This window comes from Gouania willdenowi, chromosome 8 (genome assembly GCF_900634775.1).
Source record: "Gouania willdenowi chromosome 8, fGouWil2.1, whole genome shotgun sequence".
NCBI lineage: Eukaryota > Metazoa > Chordata > Actinopteri > Blenniiformes > Gobiesocidae > Gouania > Gouania willdenowi.
Window position 1 is genome coordinate 16,589,929 of NC_041051.1, and position 25,831 is coordinate 16,615,759.

A 25,831-nucleotide genomic window follows, 5' to 3' on the forward strand; every position below is an offset into this window, starting at 1 on the left:
GCTTTATTAAAATATGGGATATTTACGGGATAATACAAATATGGGACGATGGCAGGAAAGAGGGGTAAAATACGGGAGTTTCCCGGCTAAAACGGGATATTTGACGGGTATGGTATGGAGTTCCTCATGAATCAATGCTCACTGAGGGCTGTGGTTGGAGGAAACCCTCCTCCCTCCTCTCAGCATTTATAAGAGGCGCGGGACCAACATTGAAAGTTGATGACGCATAATAATCCAAATAATCGGTCTTAGCCATTAGCAAAAATCAATTGTAATAGCAGCGTTCAACCCTTAGAGGCCAGTAACTGACATTTTACAACTAAATACACAAAATTAAAATACTTTTACTCAAATGTTGAAAGTTGGACTAGGATCAATCAACAGCACTACTTGATACCCAAATGCATATGTATTCAGCAGAAAAGAGTGTGCTTGGGGTTTAGAGAATGCATTATTGTGATTATATAAAAATGTATTTTATGTATTTATTTATTTTATTTTGTGTTTTGTCCCTGTAAAGTGAAATATGTACTGTCTATCTAGATGTTTTCTTGCTGTGTATCCTTGACCAATGCCCTTTGTGCTGCTGCAATGATGTGCTGTGTGGGTGAGGCATTATTACATTCAAACAAGCTCAGTACCCGCTGCAGCATCATGCAGCCTGTGGACACGACGGTTCTTTCTAGAAAGATGAACAGTTTAATGAACATTTGCATAACAAGTTTGGACTCATGCACAAAGTGTTTATGTTGTTTTTCAGACAATAAGTGGTTAAGTTCTCCCTCTCATCTTTTACAGACACAACCCTCCGGAGAGGGTGCTTTAGCTTGCTGAAGGTGATCTCTTCCCACGCACACCCCCCTACCCGGATTCTCCATTAAACAACATGTTGGAAAAAAAACAAAAAAAAACAACAAGAACCCTGAAGCGGCACCATAAACCCATACAGCATCCTTGTCTTTAGGCTGGCAGCTTACACCCACCAGTGATCCCAGGAGACCGATACTCAAAAATTTGATATTCTTGAAAAATGGAAGTGTTGCTGCAGATAAACAATCACACGCAGTGCCACACAAGGAAACAGACATCAATAAATGAAGCAACTAAGCCTGGCTTTAAAATTGCTACAATGCCATTGTGTGAAAAAGGGGAAAACTGTTTGGATTCAAAAGCTTTTCCCTTCAAATGTCAGGAGCACCATGAAAACAACAAGCCATTATTAAGGTGTTTTTTTTAGTTACTTCTGTTGAAAACAATACAAATAAGAAGCTGCATGCATTTCTGCCACTTTGATAGCACTCTGACATTAATCTGATTAAAGCATGCTATATCAAATACTATTATTCATAAGGCAAGTTTATCATCCCAATGGTTCTGTTTGTGAGTAAAAGTGTTGGCATTTTTAAGTCAAGCACTCGACTATAAATATTGGCACAAAGAGGAAAACAATGGAGAACAGCTTCAAATACGTCCATCACATTGGTATCGTCAAGAGTACCGATTGATTATTTAAAATAAAAAGGATGACATGAGCAGGTGAAGCCTGAATTTTACATTCAGTTTGCTGGTTTTGCTTAGGAGAGCAATGGTTAGATTCAAAAGTGTTAAGAAAAACAGAAACAGAAGACAACAACAGTAAAAAGATAAGACTGATACATGGCAAAAGGATAATGAAGAAAAAAAGCCACTCTCCTTTAATAATAATAATTAATTATTATTATTATTATTATTATTATTATTATTATTATTATAAATAGTAGATAGCTTTGTTAGGTAAACGGCTTTCTGCTACATTAGTCCAGAGCACCTTTTGCCATTTTTTGCATTTCAGTTACAATTTTGTTTGAAACTAATTATTCAATTTTATTTTTTATTTATACTATATTGATATTTTTTTTTACTTTTTTTTTTTTTTTTTTTAGCTACAACTCTTCCACGCACAAACAACAATTTAATGTCATAGACAAAGCTTCCTCATCCAAACCTTAATGGTGCGTGTTGTTTGAACCTTGTCAGAAGGGCCTTAATGAGACATTTTGCAAAAACTGGGTGTAAATCTGCTACAGTTGGTTTATCCTGGTCTCCTTGCTGCACTGCTGATTTTTTATTTTTTTTGTCATATAGCTCACACCTCTTCAAGCACAGCTTCAATTTCAGTTATTGACTGCTTTTACCTCATTGTGAAATTGCTGATAATTACCATGGAGTTTGGCTGATTATTTAAACCCTAAATTTGTTTCAATCGACAATAAAACATTGACTACATTATTTAATGTACTTTTCAAATTAATTCAAAAATTATTAGCACTCTTAATATAAAACATATTTTGAGACATGCCTGAAATATCTTTACAGTATTTACAAAATGTTGTTGCGTCGAAGTTTTTTCCAGTCAATGACTTGAGCATATTCATGCTAAGAGGTGATTGTATATTTGTTTGAATAATTAAAATCACCAGTTAAATTCATTTAGGAGGGCTACTCTGAAAACACCACAAGGGAGAAACTTTATCTTACCTTGCCATGATAAGCGCTGCCGTTCTTAGCCACAGCACACTGACGATCGACCAGGAAGCAGTATCTGCGACGTTCTTCTGACAAGGCTGTCTTATATCCCTCTGCAATGAAAGTGTCCAGCTCAGTCTGCTTACTGCTGATGGTCTCCACAAACTGAAAGAGAACACAAAAGGGCATGCAGAAAAAGATTAACCCTCATATCCATAGATTTGTCATGAAAAAAGCAAACTCATACTTTTTTTCACCACTTATCTGGCAGCTGGCCAGCCAGGGATCTACAAAAAATCTGTTTATATACAGTGGGGCAGGTATACCTCAACTATGAGAGACAAAATGAGAAAAAGAAATCCAGAATATCACATTGTAGGATTTTTAATGAATTTATTTGCAAATTATGGTAGAAAATACGTATTTGGTCAATAAGAAAAAAAATATCTCAATACTTTGTAATGTACCCTTTGTTGGCAATGACAGAGGTCAAACGTTTTCTGTAAGTCTTCACACACTGTTGCTGGTATTTTGGCCCATTCCTCCATGCATATCTTTCAACTCCCTCCAAATATTTTCTATGGGGTTGAGATCTGGGGACTGGCTAGGCCACTCCAGGACCTTGAAATGCTTCTTATGAAGCCACTCCTTCGTTGCCCGGGCGGTGTGCTTGAGATCACTGAAAGACCCAGCCACGTTTCATCTTCAATGCCCTTGCTGATGGAATGAGCTTTTCACTCAAAATCTACATTTTACATTTTACATGGCCCCATTCATTCTTTCTTTTACACAGATCAGTCGCCATGGTCCCTTTGCAGAGAAACAGCATCAAAACATGATGATACCACCCCAATGCTTTACAGTAGGTATGGTGTTCTTTCTCTTCCGAGTTTTTACCAAAAACTTCTATTTTGGTTTCATCTGACCATATGACATTTGCCCAATCCTCTTCTGGATCATCCAAATGCTCTCTAGCAAACTTCAGACGGGCACGGACGTGTCCCTGGCGGCGTAGTGTGGTACTGATGGAAGCCTTTGTTACTTTGGTCCAAACTCTCTGCAGGTCATTCACTAGGTCCCCCCGTGTGGTCCTGGGATTTTTGCTCACCGTTTTTGTGATCATTTTGACCCCACGGGGTGAGATCTTGTGTGGAGCCCCAGATCGAGGGAGATTATCAGTGGTCTTGTATGTCTTCCATTGTCTAATAATTGCTCCCACAGTTGATTTCGTCACACCAAGCTGCTTACCTATTGCAGATTCAATCTTCCCAGCCTGGTGCAGGTCTACAATTTTGTTTCTGGTGTCCTTTGACAGCTCTTTGGTCTTGGCCATAGTGGAGTTTGGAGTGTGACTGTTTGAGGACAGGTGTCTTTTATACTACGAGTTCAAACAGGTGCCATTAATACAGGTAATGAGTGCAGGACAGAGGAGCCTCTTAAGGAAGAAGTTACAAGTCTGTGAGAGCCAGAAATCTTGCTTGTTTGTAGGTGACCAAATACTTCTTTTACCGAGGGATTTACCAATCATTTATCTCTCATAGTTGAGGTATACCTATGATAAAATTACAGGCCTCTCATCTTTTTAAGTGGGTACTTGCACAATTGGTGGCTGACTAAATACTTTTTTGCCCCACTGTATGTATATATACTTGTATTTATTTGTATTCATTATTATATTGTTTTATTCTTATTATTTTTTAAAGGAGTCTTGTTCCTTTTTTCTGCGTATGTGTTTATTACTATTAGTATTGTTTTTTAAAATGCCATTCTAATTACCCCTCAGGGATTAATGAAATATTTTCTGATTCTGATTTAGATTTAGATAATAAATAAAAAAAAAAATATGAATATGCACCCAATACTGTTTTTTTGTTGTTTTTTTTTTATAAACAATACCAACACTTATGTCAGATACATGAAAAAGCACACACAAACTCACACGTAGAGTTAAATTAAAACCCGCAGATTGCTTTTTATCTATTCCCAGTTGCTCCAAAAATAAAATAAAAAATAAAAGTTCCTATGTTTAAAATGCAACCCATTGCAGATATATTTATTAAGCAAACACCAGAGGATACCAGTTCTTCACATCTGACAGCTGGGATGTTGCTTCATTGGAATTCAGTGTAGGAATATTCCAAATGGCAAAAACAGCTTTTAAAAGTGCAGATGTTGATAACTGGATGTCTGTGAAATGACACTGTAACTCATTACACTTCAAACATTTATGTATTTCTGCAGTAACAAAGCGGGACTATCTTCAGTCACGGTAGATGCATCGAGAACACAAATAGTAACTTTTTGTGGCGGAAAGAAAGAAAATCAGCTGAATGATTTCACAAAGATTCATATGATGTCACAGCATGAAAAGGACAGATGGAGATTGATGCAACGCTCCAACCTCCCAGGATATACTTTGAGTTCAAGAATCCCAATGAGTCATCTTTAAATTTATATTATATTAGCAGCTCTAGAATCTGCAAGGCACAGTGGGTTGTGAAGGGTGGAGCAAAGGTATGCAAATATGAGAAAGTCGCTGGAGCTTCCGCGTTGAAAAGGCTCGTCTTCCTTTGGAAAAAGTTTGAGATACTGGTTTTGTTTTGGTACGAGTCATACTTTCTACGACACAGAGAACAAAGAGGTAACACTGCAAGGCAGTACACACAAGGAATACACAAAAGGCTCCCAGTGATAATGAATAGCGTCTTTGGTTAAGTAAGAAAAAGATCCGAACTAAAGCCGCTGCCCCTCGTTCACTCTGTTTATAGCAATTATCCTTTTTGATTGCACTGTCCTGTGTCTGTCTTTTTTTTTTTTTCTTAAACACAAACTGCACATTTCTCCAATCATTTAAAAGGTCACTAAAGTAATCCTAGACAATGAGCGCAGTGGGAAAAGCCAAGACTGACACCAGCCACTATTATATTCAAGCAACCTCAGGTTACATCATAGCTTGAATTACAAGTTTTGCAAAGGTTATGAATATAAATGAAACCTGTGACATGTTGGTGCAGCTCTTGCATTCATGCTTTAACTGATCAGCTAGCTGCTTCTCTGCAAGTTTGACATATCCAGGACAAAATCCTAATACACCTGGAAAAAAAAAAAAAAAAAAGACATTTCTCTGCATTACACCCACACATTTTCCAGTAATTACAAGCAGTGGGAAGAAAGGCTTCCACACTTTTAAAAAAAGAAAGTGAATATTGTTGTACAAAAAAGCTGTTTATCCACTGTTTTATTTCTGGGGGTTTCAAAAGGTTTTACCTTTGATTTGATCCCTAATGAAAATGTTGGTTCTAATACTTAGATTTGCACATTTTCACGACCAAATTACTTGCTCTCATTTTGGGTTATTACCACAGGAATATGCCCACAAAGAATTTTTTTATTATGATCAGACAACATTCTTTGGTGTCTCGGACCCCTTCAATGAACTACAATATTAACTGATTAGCATTTAAAGTTTCCTTATTGAAGGAGTCTCATTGTGAAAGAATTCAAAGGGATCAGGAGTGGAGAATAGACAAAAAGAAAAGCTAGAGTAGGAGAGACAACTGCTACGAGTGAGGAAGCAGGGTGAGATCACTGGAGATAAAATGTAGCCACCATCTGTGTCAGCTTCCAAACTCTGCTCAGACATACTTTTTACTCTACTTTACTTTTTAATGAGTAGAAAGGAGATCAAAAGTAAAAGTTAGTGCCTTTGATTTGCTAAAACAACCGAGTTTTGAGGAACTTTTACTTCCAATTCACTGTTTCCTTCAACTATCTTAAAGGAATTCTCTAAGGTGGTTGTTACTGTGAGTCATGGCTCTGGTGTGAGTTCAGGACTTTTTCCTGCTCATTGAGCGGTCCTCCCTGCGGGGTTCAGACACAACGAATCAAGTTCTCTCTCATACATCGACAGTCGTGATTGGATCAGTAACAGCAAGTAGGCTGAAAATGAAAAAAGGTGGATTGCTTTTCATTTCCCCCTGCGTATCTCAAGTCCAGTGCTGGGTCGACACTTTCCCCCGTCATAGATGCTCAGTGAAAAAGTTAAATAATACAACAACTCTGTAGTTGATTAAACACACAAATTTGAAGTATTCAGTCCAAATTATTTTAAACTAGAGACGGACTATATTGGTTAACATCAGGGTCAGTTTTTTCATTGATATTGAAAAATCCATATCTGCTGTTTAAGACAACACAATAAAAACATATATTACTTTTTCAATTACCAAAGTTGAACAAGCATTCTTATTTTTGCAGAGATGCTGTTTATTGAGGGAAGTGGGGCATCACATTAAAAGTAGCCTGAATCAGTCATTTCAATAGAAATGTATAATATCCATCCATTTTCTGACCCGCTTGCTGCTTCTATCGGGGACGCGGGGGTCTGCTGGTGCCCATGTCCAGCTCTCATTGGGGTACACCCTGGACAGGGGGCCAGGAGATATACAGAGTAGAGGAGGGAGTATATGTATTCATCAGTATCAGTAAACATTGGAAATCATAAATTTAATGTTGGCCAATATCAAATATTGGCAAAAGGCTAACATCGCCATAAAACCCATTTATTAGGTACCTAATAGGGATTGTACGACTACATAATTTGTGTAGTCGTAGCTATTAAGGAGCGATTTACTCCCCCTTATGACCCTATGGTGGGTGAAGTAAATGTAGAATAGAGAAGAATTACAAATGTGTTTAAGGGGGAGTAAATATCCACGAGAAGCAGCGGTCTTCCCGCTAATGCTGCGTTCACACCGAATGCGTCTTCTGTGGCACTGGACGCATCTGCTCCACAAAACGTTCCGCATGTGTCGCAGGATCAAAAAAGGGCCCCATTTGCTTCATATGCGCATTTGAAGCGAAGCCGGTGTGATTAGCGGCTAATGCTATCCTAGCTCAGTGCCGACTTTCAAAGATGAAAACTACACAGAAAACTTTTACCTGCCACTACCACCTCCTCGCTAATTCTCCACCATGCCAAATCCATCCTCGTCCAGTCCTGGTTATAAAGGCTGTGTCATACAGCTCCAGGTGGTCACACACAGCTTCTACTCCATGGTTGAATGGGTGAACAGACCGGTGTCCGTGTTGACAGCCTGATGTCATCGTCAACAAGACTCTGATTTGCTTTCGTCATGCGAAACAGTCGCAGGAGTTCAGTATTTTCAACTCTTGCGGATGTGCGGATATGCTTAAAATTGGGAGCGCGCTCACACGGCCAACGCTCTTGACGTGCGACTCGAACCGCCGCACAGGAAATATTTCGCATCTGGGACGCGTCTATCCATTGACTTTGTATGTAATTTCGTGACGCATCCAGTGTGAATGCAACATTATGGAGCCTCTGTCCTGCGCTGCTGATGTTTTCCAGATCTGCTTAATATACTGACATGTTTCTACTACAGCTAACATTAGCATTTATTAGTCATGATATCTAACTACCAGCTGCAGTTTGAGGAGAAACGCTTGATGTTGTACTGCCTTGCCGTGCAGGGGTACTAGGACACTCGTATGCTGTGTTGCATCGCCATCTTGGGCAAAAGTCAGGTACTGCGACTAGTCGACGCCACTAAAGTCGACTCGTCTGTTCAACCCCTAGTACCTAACACAATTTCATAGTAGTTTATCTCAAGTGTTTATGACGTTTTTTGATGAGTATAAAAAACAGTAATGATCGGGATCCAAAGTTTGGATCATCATCAAGCTGAGCTGAGGCCCAGTACTACCCGTCTTTAGCAATAATGGTGAAAAACTTTTACTGATATTTATTTAAACAGAGGAAAATGTCTGAAGTCTATTGCTAGAGAAAAATGCTGACTAAACCGACTGTCAGCTTTCCCATCATAAATCTAGCTTTTCTAAAAACATCTGAAACTTTTAGAAGCCTTTCCATGATTTTCTATCAACCAGGTGATAGCAAATCTAGACAATTTAGTTCTTCATCGTGTCTTTTGTTGAAAATAATCGAGAAATCCAAACTGATATGAGTGGCCAATTCCCAGCAGAACAGTTGAGAAGACTGGAGTACAATGTGTGGATTTCTAGGGTACAACGTTTTTTATATTTTATTCTTTCTTACAGCTGTGGTTTAAAGCTATTAAAAAAAAAACTACCATCAGTCTTTCAGTGTGAAGAATATACTTTTTTTTTTTTCTCACGTTTTGTCTCTTAATTGATCGGCAATCCTTTCACAACCACAATTATCCAAATGAATTGCAAAACAAATGGGAACTTAGATACCATGGATTCATGTTTGATGGATTATTGCTTCCTTCAAATTTATTTTATTGCAAAACATGTTCTTTTTTGCACATCAAAAAGGTTTCAAACTTATTTTTCATAAAAGCACTCTTGTACTTCAAGTGGAATTAAAGAACCAGAGTGGTACCATTATAAAATATTCTGTCGCAGATAGATGCTTATATCAATTCAAATTCCTGCTGAAATTCTTTTTCTAGATTAAACTGCATTTCAAGATCCTCAACTGAAGTCTAATTATGCGGGCCCGTGTAGTGTTTTACTTGCAGCAGCTTGCCATAATTAAACCAAATCTCCTGTTGCAATGCCCTCGAACACCACTCCAAATTTCATACTGTGCTGCTGATCCACACACTGAGCCATGCTTTGATGCCTGATGACACTTCACACACCCTCTTTTCAAAGCATTCATGACACAGTGAAACAAACTCCATGTGACATAACGGTCAAATCATTCCAGCCCTGCTACGCCATCGCAGACAGCAAACGACTGGAGGTGTATGTCAACATGCAAACCAAGTGGACAAAGGAAAGTGCTTCTCCTTTAAAGAACCAAGCAAATCTCCCCAATCAAAGGAGACAAGGACAAATGTACAGATGCTGGTCATGTAATTAGAATATCATGAAAAAGTTGATTTATTTCAGTAATTCCATTCAAAAAGTGAAACTGGTATAATGTATACATTCATTTCACACAGACTGACATATTTCAAGTGTTTATTTCTTTTAATGTTGATTATAACTGACAACTAATGAAAACTCTAATTTGAGTATCTCAGAAAATGTGAATTATTTAGAGATGTTCAATATTGAAGATACCTTTAAATGTTCTCTCAGTCTAGTTCTGTAGGCTACACAATCATGGGGAAAACTGCTGACCTGACAGTTGTCCAAAAGACGACCATTGACACCTTGCAGAAGGAGGGAAAAACACAAAAGGTCATCGCTAAAGAGGCTGACTGTTTACAGAGCTCTGTGTCCAAGCACATTAATAGAGAGACGAAGGGAAGTAAAAGATGTGGTAGAAAAATGTGTACAAGCAATAGGGATAACCGCGCCCTGGAGAGGATTGTAAAAAAAAACCCATTCAAAATGGGTGTGGGGGAGATTCACAAAGAGTGGACTGCAGCTGGAGTCAGTGCTTCAAGAACCACCACGCACAGATGTATGCAAGACATGGGTTGCAGCTGTCGCATTCCTTGTGTCAAGCCACTCTTGAACAAGAGAGAGCATCAGAAGCGTCTCGCCTGGGCTAAAGACAAAAAGGACTGGACTGCTGCTGAGTGGTCCAAAGTTTTGTTCTCTGATGAAAGTACATTTTGCATGTCCTTTGGAAATCAAGGTCCCAGAGTCTGGTTTCAGGATTGTCATTAGTTGTCAGTTATAATCACCAAAATGAAAAAAAAATAAAATAAAGGTGTTAGTAAGCCATTCATACAAGCCTCGACTTGTGCTTCGAGCAGTCGAGCGTCCAGCTTCTAGTGAAATCTATGTGAGGGAACAGCAGTCACACTGATGACATTAGCTGGAGTGCCATCTTTCTCAGTTTGACACCAACACTGGTAACAGGACAAAACAAACAAAACAACGAGCAAATGGTTTAAAGCTGAAATCCTGCAGTTTCACAACACAGCCCTGCCAAACAGGTGGACGTCTGATCAGACGTTGATCTGACATCAAACTGTGAATTAAGTCTTCCAGTGAGGTATCTTTCCAACACACCAATATTGATTTTTTTCCCATTTCCTCCATCATAGTTTGCTTTTTGTATAAAATAATTGTCATATTTGAAATATTTCCCTATTCCCCTTAGGGATTGAGGGGCAGAGTGGAACATAAACATGTTATTCTACTCAAGCCTAAAGACTAAATAAACAATGCTGCTTCCTAAAAGTGTCGAGAACAAAATAGCAGACCTAACAAGACACAGCTTCACCAGCCAACCCTTGTAGCTGAATAAGCCATTTTGTGGTGTTCGCACAGCTTGTGCTTTTCCTCCTCCAGTTACAACCACGATCAAAGCTTTGCAGTGAGATTCACTGACTCAACTAAGTGCATTCACCTACAGTGCATCACTTAGAAATGCTGTGTGTCTATGAGCCTGGCGTGTTGTGTGTGTATGAAAGGAGTGTTATGGGTGTGTAATCCAAAATCAAACCTTCACTATTTACCTTCCCACTCAGATTAGTTCAGTGTCATCTCCTCCACCTCGGCCTTGGCTGTTCTCTGTTCTTTATTAATATCGAGCAATGACATTCAACAACACTGTGTAATCTCAAGAACAATTACTCACACTCATGCACAATCTGTAAAGCGCATGAACAGCAGACTACAGATAATTACTATTGATTTTTACAAACTTTCCCCACTGATGTTTGCGTCTTACGTCACATTATTGTCCTTTACAAAAGAAGAAGCCTGAGTCTTAATTGAAAAATATTTTGAAAGAGGCTCACCTGCATCTCTTTCTCTCCATATTTCGAGGGGTTCTTGCTGCCCTGGCTCTTCCTGCGTAGCTTTTTGAGTTCACCCTGGCATTTCTCCAGACTTTCCCCTTTGTTCTTGTGTTCCATCTGGTATTTCTTCAGGGCAGCCTAACGTGAGAAAACAAGCAGTTTACATTGAAAAAGTCAAACCTTTTAAAAGACTGAAAACAAAAAAATTGTGGGGTGTCTCTAGACATCAGGCTTAAATAAGGCAAATGAGTAGGAGCAATCATTCTTGACAGCCCTTTGGGGAATATTTAACTTTCATTAGTCGCCACGTTTAATGCTACCAAAGTAAATAAAACTCAGGTGCTGTGAAACGGTAAAAAAACAACACCATCAGCAAGTCTTAATAACATTCTTTTAATGATGGACTATTAAAGCTGCTGGAGAAGATGAGCCTCATTGATCAATAAATTTAAGATAATTTGCCAAAAAATATATGGAAAAGGTTGAAATTGCTGCTCAAAACTGTTTTGATTTCCACTGTAAACACTCGCTTCGTGCATTGCATTGTGGGATGTAGAGTCCCGTAAACGGATGCATAGAAGTGTTTTTACGTCACTCTTACTGAAAAGTCCACCACAAACTCTGCCAAAGTGACTTCCCAACATGTTTCTAGTTTTTTTGGATTATAAGCTATAGCAAAACAATAGCGGATGTTTATTTTGCGGGAGAACCGAATTCGGCCAAAATTGAATGTCGGGTGGATTGAGGGGATATCACGGAGGATACCGGGAACAAACCAAAACAAAAATGGTGAATCACTGTCGCTCCTTGCCTGGCAAAAAAAAACAAAAAATCACAGTAAAGAAGAAGGAAAAACACTTCTTTGTATCCATTGATGGGACTCCACATCCCACAATGCAATGCACAAACTTTATTAACGATGTCCATAGAGTGTTTACAGAGGAGATATAACACGCTTTCAACCTTTTTACATCTTTATTTTTCAGAACAAAAAATCTTTGTTTTATTGATCTACTGTATGGAGTTTACACTGTCTTTATCTGATAAAATAAATTATCATCTATTTCAACTTTAAGTTAATTTCTTTAAAGTTGGTTATATGACATGTATTTTGTTTGATATTTAATTTAGCTTCAGTTTTTTTTTTTTTATAAGGCTAAAACTTTTCGATCAGGATGGTCAACCAGTTTGTATCCAATCAATCAAATCACTGGTTTTTAGCATGCTGTTAATTTTAACAATGAGCCAAAAATGAATGACTTGCTGAAAAGTGATGAGGAAAAGAGGAAGACATAAAGCTTATTTGTTCAAGATGCAAAGTGAAAGGAAAACAAATGACTAAAAATTCCTGTGGTCCACAGGAAGTGCGTAAAAAGCTGAGGAGAGTGTGGGCAGGGTGAAGTATGGTAGATGGAGGCATCATAGATGATGAGTGATGGAACGATGGCCCCCTAGACAGTAAGAAAGAGTTTATAAGATCCTAATTAGACACTATCCCTGTCCATTTAACAGGTTTTTTTTCTAAGCAGGTTTTCTTTGGGAGTGACCGGGATGAAGTGGATTGGAAATGAGTTCATTAAAAAAATCAGCAGATAAAGGGCAGTTATGAGAAAAAAAGGTCAGAGAGGCCATACTGAGAATGTTTGAAGGAGAGATGGGACAGATGCTGCAGAAGAAGCTTCAGGGCAAGAAAAATTAACACCACAGAGAAGGTTAATAGATGATATGAGGAAGAACATGAAGACGGCTGTTGTCTTCATTAAGGATGCAAAGATAGAAAGGGATAGAAAGATGTCTCGCTGTGAAAACCCCCAAATAGAACAGCCAGAAGGAGACACCATGCCTAATTTGCCTAATTTGCAAAAAAAAAAAAATCCCAATCACTGAACTAATCTTTCAACAGCCAGAGATGGCTTGACTTGTTTAATTTGCTAAATTATTTATTTATCAGGAAAAAAACAATTTTGTTCCTCGACTCTACCAGCTCTGTTGCTATAGAAACAGTATCTGGAGTGAGAGAGCTCCCGTGGCTGCTATATAGAGGACACAAATGAGGATATATCTTTACACATCTGGGGTTTATACACGTAGTTGCAACAACAACAATAAGGGTGAAGGTAATTCCCCCCTGCTCCTCCCCCCTGATAAGCTGTTTTTAGACTTAGTAATGGTGATTGAGAAAATTTCCTGTTTGTATCTGAATAAAAGTCATTGAGAAGATTAGATCTTGACTCCTATAACGGTATTGATCTGCCCAATATTTTTCCACTTAGCCAAACAGGTCGATGCTCAGGTCAAGGTTTTGTAACTTCATAACAACAGATGAGTCACAGTTTCATTCTCTCAAAGCAACTTCCTACATCATCAACCAGAACTAAATCCCACAAACCACTAACTAAATTTCCCTAATGGACAACCACATCAGGACCTTAATCACAAAAATGAATGAACTTCGTAACAGATCTTTTGAATAAACAAGATATCCTCATCACTGGTTAGCAAGGAGAGAGAGCGTGTGGACTTCAGTTACTTTTATCACAACTTCCAATCAATAGCTGCTGTGTTTGAATTGATACAGATTCAGACATCAGTAGGTGAACTTTGGCCACTAAAGACTGCCTTCCTGAAACTAATTTGGCAATCATGATTAGTAATGAGGTTAATGCACTCAAATGTTTAGCTCCGACTTCTGAGGGAAGACTAAAAACTTATAAAAAGCCAAGAAAAACAAAAGAAAAGCTGGAAAGGGAAAAGAGGAGATATACCATTGGGAATCATTCTGTGTAGAAAAATAGAACAATTTGCTTTGAGCATTTTGAGTGAAAAGTTTAAATGACTAATTCTCATTGACTGTGGCAAAGCAATAGCTGCTATCACAACATCAAATCTGTATGGAATTTATCATCACAAAGGGTTTTTCATGGATCAGGGATGAGGATAACGTCTCGAATGAGTGATGCAACGTTTCAATGTCCACGTTTACATGGAAGCCTTAATTGCTCTTTAAAGCGGAATAAAATTTAATTGATCTTTAACCTGACCTTGTAAACACTTCATTCCTAATGCCGATTGAATTACAAATTAAACTTAATTCCGAATTAGGTGGCTGTTTATTCCGAATTAAATAATTCCTCTTTCTTGTAAACAGTTAACACTTAATTCCGCTTTAAGTTAATTCCGGTTGTTTTGCGTATGAGCGACTTGCGGCGATGACGCGCTGGGTGATGACATAATCCAACATGGCAGCCCGGAATAGAGCTGACACTATTTCATAAGAGCCTTAAAAAACATGGATATAATGAAAAAAGGGGATGACGGAGGCATAAAGATGCGGACATTAACCATTATTTTATCTATTTATCTATTTTCATGTAAACACGAAGCAGAAAACTTTAATTCCGAATGATTTAATTTGTAATAACTAATTCCGAATTAAAAACATCACGTAACCATGGCAAAATCTGTCAAAACAGTATAAAGAGAAACAGTTCTTTTGCGTTTGAAGGGAAGATTCGAAATATTTTGATTTGAAAATCAAAAGAACACAGTACGATAAGTTAATTGTAGTGAATACCAGAGGTAGCACGTATTGTGATCCTGGAGGCACAATTTTTTTATTTATTTTTTAAATACAATACAACAATGCTAATACAATCCCATCCCCCAAAACAAGGCGCAGCAGTACTGCGTACACCCAGGATGCAGCCCACTCATTCTAAAGATATCTCATGTAGACCAGCTCTGCAGTGCTTACACACACATTCACAAACTCTAGGAGGGAGTATTATTTTAATCAGTCTACCTTTGATGTGCCAGTTGACATGAATCATTTTTTAATCACATGCATTTATTTACCATTAATATGTACTAACATTTCTCAGGAAGAACTTCCTGTTAGATCTGGAAAAGAACACAGCTTTACCTGAAGCCCTTACCTCATCTCAGTGAAGTAATTAGTCAATCTGAACCACAAACACATATTAACATAATACTGAAATATTAAGTGCCATCATTAGTCAATACTAATATCTTCAATTGATACTTACAGTCAAATATCTAGCATCCAGGTCTACCTTCTTCTCTAGCTCAGAGAGCAGCTCATTGTGGAACGATTTCAACTGGGAAAACAGACACAAAAACATTTTTAACAACAACAACAAGAACAGTGGGTTGAAGAAGGCTATTTAAAAAAAAATCTAAATCTACGGGGTTAAAAATCTATTCTATTATAATTTAATCAGATAGTGTAGATGATATAACAAAATTGGGAGTTCATGCAGATTAGGTTTGGTCGATGTTACTGCAAAAATTCTCAAAGAGAAAGTTGATATACTGCAGATGTTCCCAACTTGGGGCACACCCGCTACAGGGGGCGTCGGAGATCTCTGGAGATGAGTGAGACTCTGTCTGATCTGAGGTTGAAAAATTGGCAACATTGCTTCTGTATCTCGTCTTTTGCAGTGTTTTATAGTCTTAGCCTTTGAAATCACAACATATTAATAAGTGAGACTTTCCTTTTATTTTGAAATGGAAATATGCTGTGTTGATTTACGTGTTGAAGAGTAATTATTCACATTTACAATAATGAATTGAGGCTGTGGGTTCACACTATCCTTTTCATTTCCTTCAGGCCATGTTATGTAACAGAGGCATACAGGTCACATAAACGGATATGTAATTACAGAATTCTCTCCTGGTTCTTGCTCGCACTGTGGCTTTCGGCATTTATCATTTGTATCGATATGATTTTGCAACATTTAGTTACTCGAAGCAATTTCATGTCAATTTAAATGTCACACTATCACATGCTCTCAAGGGTTAAGAGACACTAAATGATTTCAAAGATCTATTGGCCTGACTAGATAATATCTATTACACAACATAAACCTGATGAATCTTTTGTTAAAACATCCCAATGGAGTGAAGCATCACACAAAAAACCCTTGGAGCCATGAATACCAACCATCTCCTCGAGCTGCACTTGGATCTGTCTGTGAACCTCAGCCATCTGGAACAGCACATCCCCTGCAGAGAGAGAACCAGGGAAACAGAGAGAGTGAGAGAGGCCATGAGCTACAATGCACGGCAGAGACTGGCAAGGACAAAAGTTGTAGAAAACCGGAAGAAAAATAAAAAGGACACAAGAGAAAGAAAAATGGAGAGACATCGACGTGCAAAGCCCATGCAATAGAACAGGAAGCACAAAAATAAGGGACAAAATGTGTCATCTGGGACAAAGACAAACACAATGGGGAAAATAAAGACAAGAGACACAGAGGCAACAATTACTTTGAAAAATGAAGAAAAAACAAAACAAGCAGCAGAAAAAGGCTTTGAATTCAATTCTACTTGAGTAGTGTAACTTGATGTCAAGCAGGGTAATAACATGTTGAATCTGATTTTGGTTTTAATAATAAAACAAGAAAATAATGATCCCAAGTATAAAAAATAAATACTTGAATAAATTTATAAAATATACTTTATAATATATATATATATATATAATCATACAAGTGTCACAGTAAAATAAAAAAGACAGTAAAGAAAAAATAAATATTGAGGTGATAATAGTCATGCAGCTACTGAGTGTTTTTATTTATTTATACCTACAGACTGCCTCTTCTGATTAAGCAGTAAAAAGGAACACAAACAGCAACATTGATCAATGAATACACACACACACAAAGAGAGAGAGAGAGAGAGAGAGAGAGAGAGAGAGAGAGAGAGAACGAGAGAGAACGAGAGAGAGAGAGAGAGAGAGAGAGAACTGGTGGAAAGACATGTACAAATGAACAGGACCCTTTTGGCTGTGAGGGTTATGAAACACACTGAACTTAGAGAAGTTAACAACTAGTAGAGATCACGACTTCAGGGAGTCACCAATGGCAAATACTGGTCAACAAAGGGGTTTCAGGGGCACACAAATGTTACTTTTAATATGAAAGAAAAGAAAAATGCTTTAAATTAAATGCAGCTACTGATTTGTAATTTGGACTGAACTGTGGTGAAATACTGATCTCTTCAGAGTATGCAAACATTGTGATATCAGATATCAGCATGAGGGAAAAAGTGGCTCACTTTGGATGACCGCGTTTTGGTTCATTAACTGTTTACTGATTAACTTACATTATTGTATTGCATTGACAGCTTTATCTTCATTAAAATTTCTTTAATCTGCTGTTTCAATATTTACCATTGACACAACAGGAAGTCTATCAGCTATTCAAATTTGAACTGCATCTCCTACTCATTGCTGATTAGCATGTTTCAACAAACTGTTTTTGTCCCATAGTGAGGCAAAAGAAAATGCCCTTTTTCTTAAAAAACAAAAAGATTACTTCACAGTTTAAAAGTCAACTTGTGGATTGGATTGCATGAGATAATCATTTATATACAGGTATGGTTGAATAAAGGTTAACTAACAGAAATGCTGACATCAACATTTTCACCCACTGGACAGGTCTGCCCATTTACAGAGCTCAGACACAGAGATCTAAAAAATACAAAAAAATAAATAAATAATAATTGCTTTACTTTTTATATCAAATTAAGTTAATTAGCTAGCAACTACCATTAGCTTGCAAAAAAAAGGTCTGGCAAACTTGCTAATTCTAGTGAAATAAACTTTTTAACCATTTAACCAGGATATATATCTCTTAGAGATAGTCTAGAAAACATTTGTGTTTGGAAAAAGAGCTTATCAGCAACTTTTGAACGGACAGCACATTTTGTGAAATTTTGTTCGGAATCATTTCATGTCTGTTTGTATGTCACCGATTAGAAAGCTGACCTGAGGGCATTTCAACCGCTTTTGAAAATACTTTGCAAGATAAAACCTTTTAAAATAAACTTTTAAAAAGGGTTTGGACTGGTCTCGGTTTCTCTCTAAACAAAACAAATAGCACAAAGCTAATTGATGTGGCTAACAGCAGCTGCTCTAAAAAAAAAAAAACAGCAACAGGAGAAAGACATTAGATGTGCCATTCACATTGTAAACAGCTATAAATTAAACAGTTTATGATAGATAGAACTTTAAATTTGGAATAGCTGTGGACGATTGTGCCCTTTGTAAAAAGTAATCACTGGTCGGTCAAGAAAAAAAAAAAATGATTACATGGCACTTTATTTTGGTAACCAAATTGTTACTTCAACCTTTGTGAGTTCATCTCTATAGGCTCAACGTTGCCTAGATTTTTGCACACGTTGCAACCTGTGTGCTGACCCTGAGCCTTCCAGGAGAAAAGGAGCAGGCCATAGCATTCTGTCATTTCCCGACAAGCTCACTAAGCTGCTTACCGACAGTCATCTCTGATCACAGCTTAGAACTTCTGCCATTTTGTAGGTGGCTTGAAGTAGCTGGATCAATTAGCTAATGAGCACTCATCACTGAGCACCAAACACAGGCACACAAACGCACACGCCACATAAGCCTGTAGCCGAGCTGCTTATCTGCACCAAGCCCAAATGGTAAAAGATGTATTAATCTGCAAGAAATCCTGTTTAATAGTCTGCAGTTTCATCGTGATGCAATGCAGTGCTCTAAGAAGAAGAAGAAAAAAAAAAAAGAAAAGAAAGTCACACATTGGAGCTACAAACCATTACCATGGCAACTTCAATGAGTTATAGCACAAAATCCCTATGAAGTGCGAACAACAGGGACAATTATTATATAATTTCCTCAGCAGTCAATGCAGCCATAACAGGGTAAATCTCTACTATCTTGTACAGTGTCACTGCATCTTGAAGAACATATTTGGCAGGCTTGACAGGACCTGTGAGAGTTGGTGCAATAGCTGCCAGTCTGACGAGGATATCCGCATACCAGAGAGGAGTGACATTGTAAGTTGGTCACCACAGTGAGATTCTTTGCACCCAGACTCTCATAACACAATGATGAAATTCTGCACATATGAAATCACAATATTAAAAAACCTTCACTCCAGCTCCTATGATTACCCATTTTGTCCCCGACTGAGGGAAGTTCCTTTATTATAAAATGGTTTCATCAGAACCTGCAGCTCAGCAACAAGCAGCGACACGCCTGTCAGCCTGAAACACTGAGTCAGAAAGGGAAGCATGGCTGCAGGACTAGTGTGTGTGTGTGTGTGACATCAACTTGTGTATAGATGTATTGACTGCTTGTGTAACTGGAGCCGTGATACACCCACACAGGTGGAAAAAAATATGAATAACAGAAAGAACACAATGTGGGCTATGGAGCAGGAAATTATTTTTAAAAAGTGTAAGTTTGCAGTGTGCAATGCAATGAAAAAGAGTGATTGAGATGGAGAATGGAGGTGGATGGAGAGACAGTGAATCACTGGCGAAGGTCAAACAAGATTCACTAAGGGTTGTCATGGAAGCAGGATAAAGCTTGGGTCATTGCTATGCAAGAAACCGTAAAATGAAGGGCTGTGCCTGCAAGATGCTGGAGTTTTGAAACACTGTTTGACGGTGGCCACCCTCTATCATTACATCGGCATATACACCTCAATGAGGAGGAGGAATTGTGTGTGTGTGTGTGGCAGCCTGTGCACAGTACATGAGTGTGCACAGAGTGCATGACTAAACAATGATGTTAATACCTGGAGGCCTGCTGTGCTGGCAAGTCACAAGGGAAACAAACAAGCAGGTAGTACAATGGGGCAGCAGGATACTGTGAGACAGAAAGACGCTGGGTGGCAATGTGGGTGTGCACGTTACATCGCTGGGAAACCACTACATCTGTACAGATGTAGTGGTTAATCTGGAGGCAAGGGCTTCTTATTGTTACTATATAATCATAGTTTGTGCCCATAAACACACACATGCACACACAGTCACTATTCCAGCAGTAAATCATGTGATAAACTTGGTGTGAACTCTTTTTCTACTTAACTCCCACTATTAGGTCTCACAGGAGAAATCTACAGAAATACACAGCAGATGTTGACAGAAGCTCAGCCATCCCAGCAGCCTTGATACCAGTTTGACCAGCAATGGTGTCATGCATTTAGGTCATAATGAAGACTTTCATGAAGGAGACAGAATGTCTGTTACCTTAAAAAAAAGGCTTGGTTTTTCAAAAAGGGCTTGTTTTAAAGCTAAACCTAGCAGAGAAATACACCACACAAAACTCACTGTATACTGAATTAAACAAGGGAAAAAAATTAATAATATCTATATCAAATTTTAGGAGATGTTTTAAAGTACATTAAGAAACAATATTTTTTTCCCAATAACTTTCTGTTTTGTGCTTCTTGTATTTCAAGATGTGGCCTGGGCTTTGCTGCACTTTACAGATCAATCGAAAATAAATCACACGAGGGCTGGTATATTTATCATGGTGTCATGGCAGATGAATCTATATCTGACTCAAACTGAACATGCAATTAATCACATCTGTGGCAGTGTTATATGGCATTTGATGCCACTTGTGATTTTTTTTTGTTTTGTTGACAGACTCTTCTCAATGAAACACTTGTTTCAGAGTTTATTGTGCAATTAAGTCTATTACTGTCCCTCGTCGACTATTAGCATGAGCTGCATACTGCTGAAAAATACCATGGTTCATAAAACCAATGAGCCTTCTGAGATAATCATTACTAAGTGGCATAAATCTGCCATTTATTACAGGTACTTTGCAGTGTCTTCTTTTTTCCACTGATGGTGTGTGATTATTCAGATGAAAAAAAATAAATATTCTATATGCATAGTTGCAGTAAAAGGTTCTGTGTTTAGAAGAGAACAAAGTTAGGTAATTGGCATGACTACACCCTTTTACTTTAAGACCTTGATTTCAGTCTTTTGTTTTAAAGGTCCAGTATCATGTTATGTTTCACCCATCTCCAATTGTTTTAAGAACCCAAACAACATAGCATTTCCTTAGTCCGATAAATATTTAGTAGTTTATTTTCCCAAACTCTCCTGTTTTCTGGAGAAAAGTCACTTTCAGAGAGTTCCTGAAAACAGGCTGTTTTTTGGGCCTTCATGCTGCATCAGCGTGTGTATTTATCACAGCAACAGCAGCAGTAAATGATTAAAATGTTTCCTTCTCGTCCTTACCTCGTCTGACCACAGGAATAGTCCAAGACGATAGTAAATTGTTTTGTCCGACCGCTGCGTCGCATTGGGTCACAAACACGTCAGATCATCCAATAAAGGCGATACTCAGCGGGATAACAGCTACTAAAAGTGGAACTGATTGTGAGTGCTCGCTCTGCACCGCAGGGAAGTAAACTCTCACCTATCAGCTGTTTCAAACACTCATATGAGCTGCTACATCACTTTCATGTAACCCTCACTTCTTCTGACCTCAAGAATAGCCCATTTAAGGAGACAGTCCATTGTTTTCTTCAACCGCTGCGTTGCATTCGGTCACAAACACGTCAGATCATCTCATAAAGGCATTACTAAATGGTACAACAGATGCTAAAAGTGAAACCAATTGTGGGCACTCTTTGGTTTATCTATATAATGGATTATCTATATACTGAACATAAATATAATGACTGTGATATTACCTGTAATATCTATGGAAGCATATCTGTACCATAACTAAATCTAAAATGGATTAACAGAAATTTTTCATTTTCAGAATATAGCTGCATTTTTTAACGCACATGTACACTTGGCTAACCTATGCGTCATGTTGACGGCGTAGGTCCTGACGCATATATCAATTACATAGATATATATAATTCGACCAAGAATTGCACAATAGCACCAAGGAGTGCCATGTTTGGTGGAGATGAGCCCAACCAACCCCAAAGAAGAGCGGCCACTGACATCACTCTGCTGCACTGTCTGGGATTGAGAAGTGAAATTGAATTATGTAACACTTTTCACGCAGGGCGGGCATGAAAACGAAAATACAATGACCTCTTTGCTTTCTTTAGTTGTGTCACAAAATGAGCGCAGTTAAAGAATTAAATGAAAATGCAATTTTGATGATTTATTACCAATTTGATTTATGAGTGAAATAAGGCAGCTACAAACTTGCATTAGCCTTTCTGCTAATGCATTTCAATTTTTTAATTTTCCATTTCAAATTGAATGTTGGTAACTATTTGCTGGGGCAGCTTTTGAAAATTAAAACGTAAATGCAAATTCCTTTATCATTTTAATTAAGTTACAAAATGAGCAACCTTAAAAAAGAAAATGAAAATGTAGGTTGGATTTTTTATTATTAGTTTTATTTATGAGTTAAAAAAATGCAGCTATATTCTGAAAACAAAAAGGCATTTCTGCTAATCCATTTTAAATTTAAATGTGGTACATATATGTATGCTCCCAAAAATATCAACCTCCCTTCGCTTGTTTAACCTGTGAGGTAGTTTGAGAAGGAGGAGCTCACATTCTTATAGGGTAGGAGGAGCGAGGATTATCAAGAGGAGGAATTTCTCCATTATGACATATTAGTGGGGAAAAATCCAACTCACCCATTTTGAGCTGACTTTTTACAAAATGTGGAATAGCAAGGGAGGGAGGAAACATAACTTTTTCAACTTTGGCCCTCTGAATGAGACTAAATGAATGTACATCACTGTAGCAAAACCATTACAAAAGTGTTTTTTCTTTTTTTTTTTTTTTTAATAATACTGGCTTTTTAATAGTACTCCATCACTACAATGAACAAATGAAGGGCAATACGAGTCTATGAAGACCAATACTGCAGTGGCCACTGGTTTCCCATCATTCAGTGCGTGGATCAGAAATAGAGCAATAGCAGGGAGGGACTCTGGGGATGATGGCACAGAGCTAAGAAAAGAGCTCCTCTGCTCTCATTTAAACAAGGACAGGTGCTGGAGGAGGGACAAGGTAGGCCAGACTAAAGACAGAGAGACAGAAGGGAGAAACAAAAAGCCAAAACCACCTGTGTGTACTATGTGGACATAAGGGTACCCATCCACCTCATCTTGACAGCAGTAACCTTAACTCTTGCACCCAGAAATATCAACTGGTCTTTTAAACAGCATCCACTTAGCAGCACAAATGTACTGCCTGTGTCCCAGGTCCATTAACCCCAAAAGGACAATTATGCAACATTAGAATGCAGCCTCATTTGTCTTGAGTGAACCTCTTTTTTTCCTCGATAATTATCTGGAGGATTGTGAGCGCTTTCCGTGAGAGTGTGAGTTTGTGTGTGTAGAGGAGTGTCTCTTCCCAGCTGCAATCCATTGGCTGCCTACAAATTAATAACGCATCTTTTTTTTTTTTTTCCAGTGCATGTAATTTCCCAAAAGAAAAGGTCTTTGTGCTGAATCAAATGATATGCTATTAAAATGTGGTAATTAGCAAGTTAATAGAAGTTGATGAGAAAAGATATTTGATTTTCTCAGGCTGGGGTTCCCTTTACTTTGATGTGCTAGTTGTCAAAAAGAGACTCCAGTGAAGTTTTATGTATTGTTAATATTACAATGTAAAGGAGAACAAAAGCATTTTAACTAGGTTGGTAAGAGGTTTCTGGCTTTTACTTCTTACTATTTTTTACTTACAAATTCAAATAATTTAGGGCCACATTCAAGTTGGGCATTGATAACATTTTAAATGGAGATGCTTAGCTATGTCAATGGAATATCCCTTTGGGCCTTAAATTCTAAAACAATGCATTGTACAGAGTAGAGATTTAAACAAACAATCATGAAAGCAAGGATTTTGGAAAAAATAATACTTCACGTCTTTAATACTTAAGTGTTATGTCAAGTCATTAAGATTTCTTTTACATGCTAGTCACAAAGGGATTCACTAAAGGTTTAGGGGTATTAAAACGTGTGCAAATGTCACGTAATAAGGGGTACGACCTCCAGGGAATCAGGACTGCGCGTCTTCAGCGCGTCAGAATGCGCCCTGAATCCATATAGCGTGTCTCCCTCTGATGAATATGTAAAGTGGGCGGATCTCACAAGGGGCGCAAAAAAATGGGAGGAGGACATGCAAACAAATTAATGCAGTGGGCGCAATGCAATTCATCAAATCTGGAACTGCAGTGATCGTTTTAGCACCGGAAAATAGTACATAAACACACACACAGAGATCAGCTTCAGTAAATGTTGACACAAAACACAGCGGAGATGGAAAAAAATGCTTCAGTATAGGGGTGGTCTCTGCCACTTCTGCACGTGCACTAATTATTGCTGCAATCGTAGGGCTCTATTCTCCCATGCGCGTACCACCAAAAAGCCATGCACTGGCACTGTTTTTGGCTGCGCACTATTCTCACCCTGTACTTAAGTCAGTCGCTGCGCGCCTTCATCCCAGTTACTCACTGTGGGTGGAGCAGCCCTGAAATGTAGGTGTTCCCATTCAAATCTGGCTTTAGATGCATTCTCCGGTGTGCGAAAGTCTTTTTCCTCTTACGTGCTTCTAACCCTGGAATAAGTGCAGCGCCCTGATAAGGTGAAATATTATATTGCACTAGAAATATGGACTTAGTTACATTCTAAGCCACACAGACTCATAATATTGCAGAAGAGACTCCCGGAAAGAATCGATCCAAAGCGACACTGACGCGCTGTCACAGGGGTGGGGGGAGTCACACAAGCACGCCAAAGGATTGACCATCAGCGTTACTAATATGTTCACATTTACCAGTTCTAGACGAGACAAAATGTGTTACATTTAATTTTACCCGTGCGTCGCAGAGCTGTGTGTGCTGCTGCTGCAGCTCGTTACAAACTCTGACAGATTTCAGACTGATTAAACTATTTCAACACTGTGTACAACGTAAGGCCACAGTTTGCTCACACTACAAGAGTAATGAATAAGTGAAACATTAATGACAGATGATGATGATGACGATGTGATGTCATGTGCACGAATGATGATGATGAAGCACTGATCAAGGAGAGAGATTTTAATTGTGACTTGGAGATAATGCGGCCGATCTTCAGTCACACTGCAACAATATGATCAATGATCTGATCAAATCAACCGGTTACATTGTTTATAAACTAAGGCGTTTCAAATTAAAAGTGAACTTTATAATTTTCACGGATTTCAATGACATTTACAAGCGTTGGGAAAACGCCATGTTCCGTGATTTCTAGACAGCCCAAAAAAATGACATCACAGCCTCCTTTCCTTCAGCCCACCTTCATTCACACATATGCGCTTTTTGGCTCCTTACGAAAGGTGGGCGTGTCAGGAACCTGGACCAGAAAATACACGTAGGAGAGAAGCGCGTAACTGCAGACAGACAAAAAAGTGCTTAAGTCCAGGCCGAATAATAGAGCCCTTAGTGAATTCCTTGCAGCAGGTGAGGAAACTGCATCACCACAGGATTTAGGGATGCCACTGGTTTACCACCCTATATTTAAGATCTTAATGAATCCGCTCCAAAGTCTCCTAATTCCAAGCTCATACTGAAAAGTTTAGGTAGAAGGACTACATGATTAAAAACTTGATTTGTTGAAAATGGAAAAGTAATTATTGTTTTAAAAACCAAAAAAAAAAAAAAAAAAAAAAGAGAGGTAACCATGCAACCGTTGAAATAAAACATGTTGAGCTACACTAAATTCCAGTAAAGTGAAAATGTAATCTCTCATTTAGTCAGCTCCAAATAAGGTGAAGGGGATACTTGTTCTCGCATTTTGCTAGTGGCAGGATGCATTGTGGGTAAAGCCGGCACAGGC

General features: G+C 38.3%; 1 protein-coding gene across 3 annotated transcripts in view; it reads right to left on the reverse strand.

Moving 5' to 3' along the window:
* The window catches only part of baiap2a (BAR/IMD domain containing adaptor protein 2a), a 69,479-nt gene that overhangs the window by 12,954 nt on the left and 30,694 nt on the right, over positions 1 to 25,831 (reverse strand). For all 3 annotated transcript variants that reach the window (XR_003674699.1, XM_028456243.1, XM_028456244.1), the window contains exons 4-7: positions 16,183 to 16,244; positions 15,266 to 15,337; positions 11,220 to 11,357; positions 2,518 to 2,670 (exon numbers count right to left, since the gene is read on the reverse strand). Coding sequence is in view for 2 of the 3 variants with exons in the window: in XM_028456243.1 (XP_028312044.1) it covers positions 2,518 to 2,670; positions 11,220 to 11,357; positions 15,266 to 15,337; positions 16,183 to 16,244 (425 nt within the window). In the remaining variant the exon portion in view is untranslated. The remainder of the gene's footprint in view (positions 1 to 2,517; positions 2,671 to 11,219; positions 11,358 to 15,265; positions 15,338 to 16,182; positions 16,245 to 25,831) is intronic.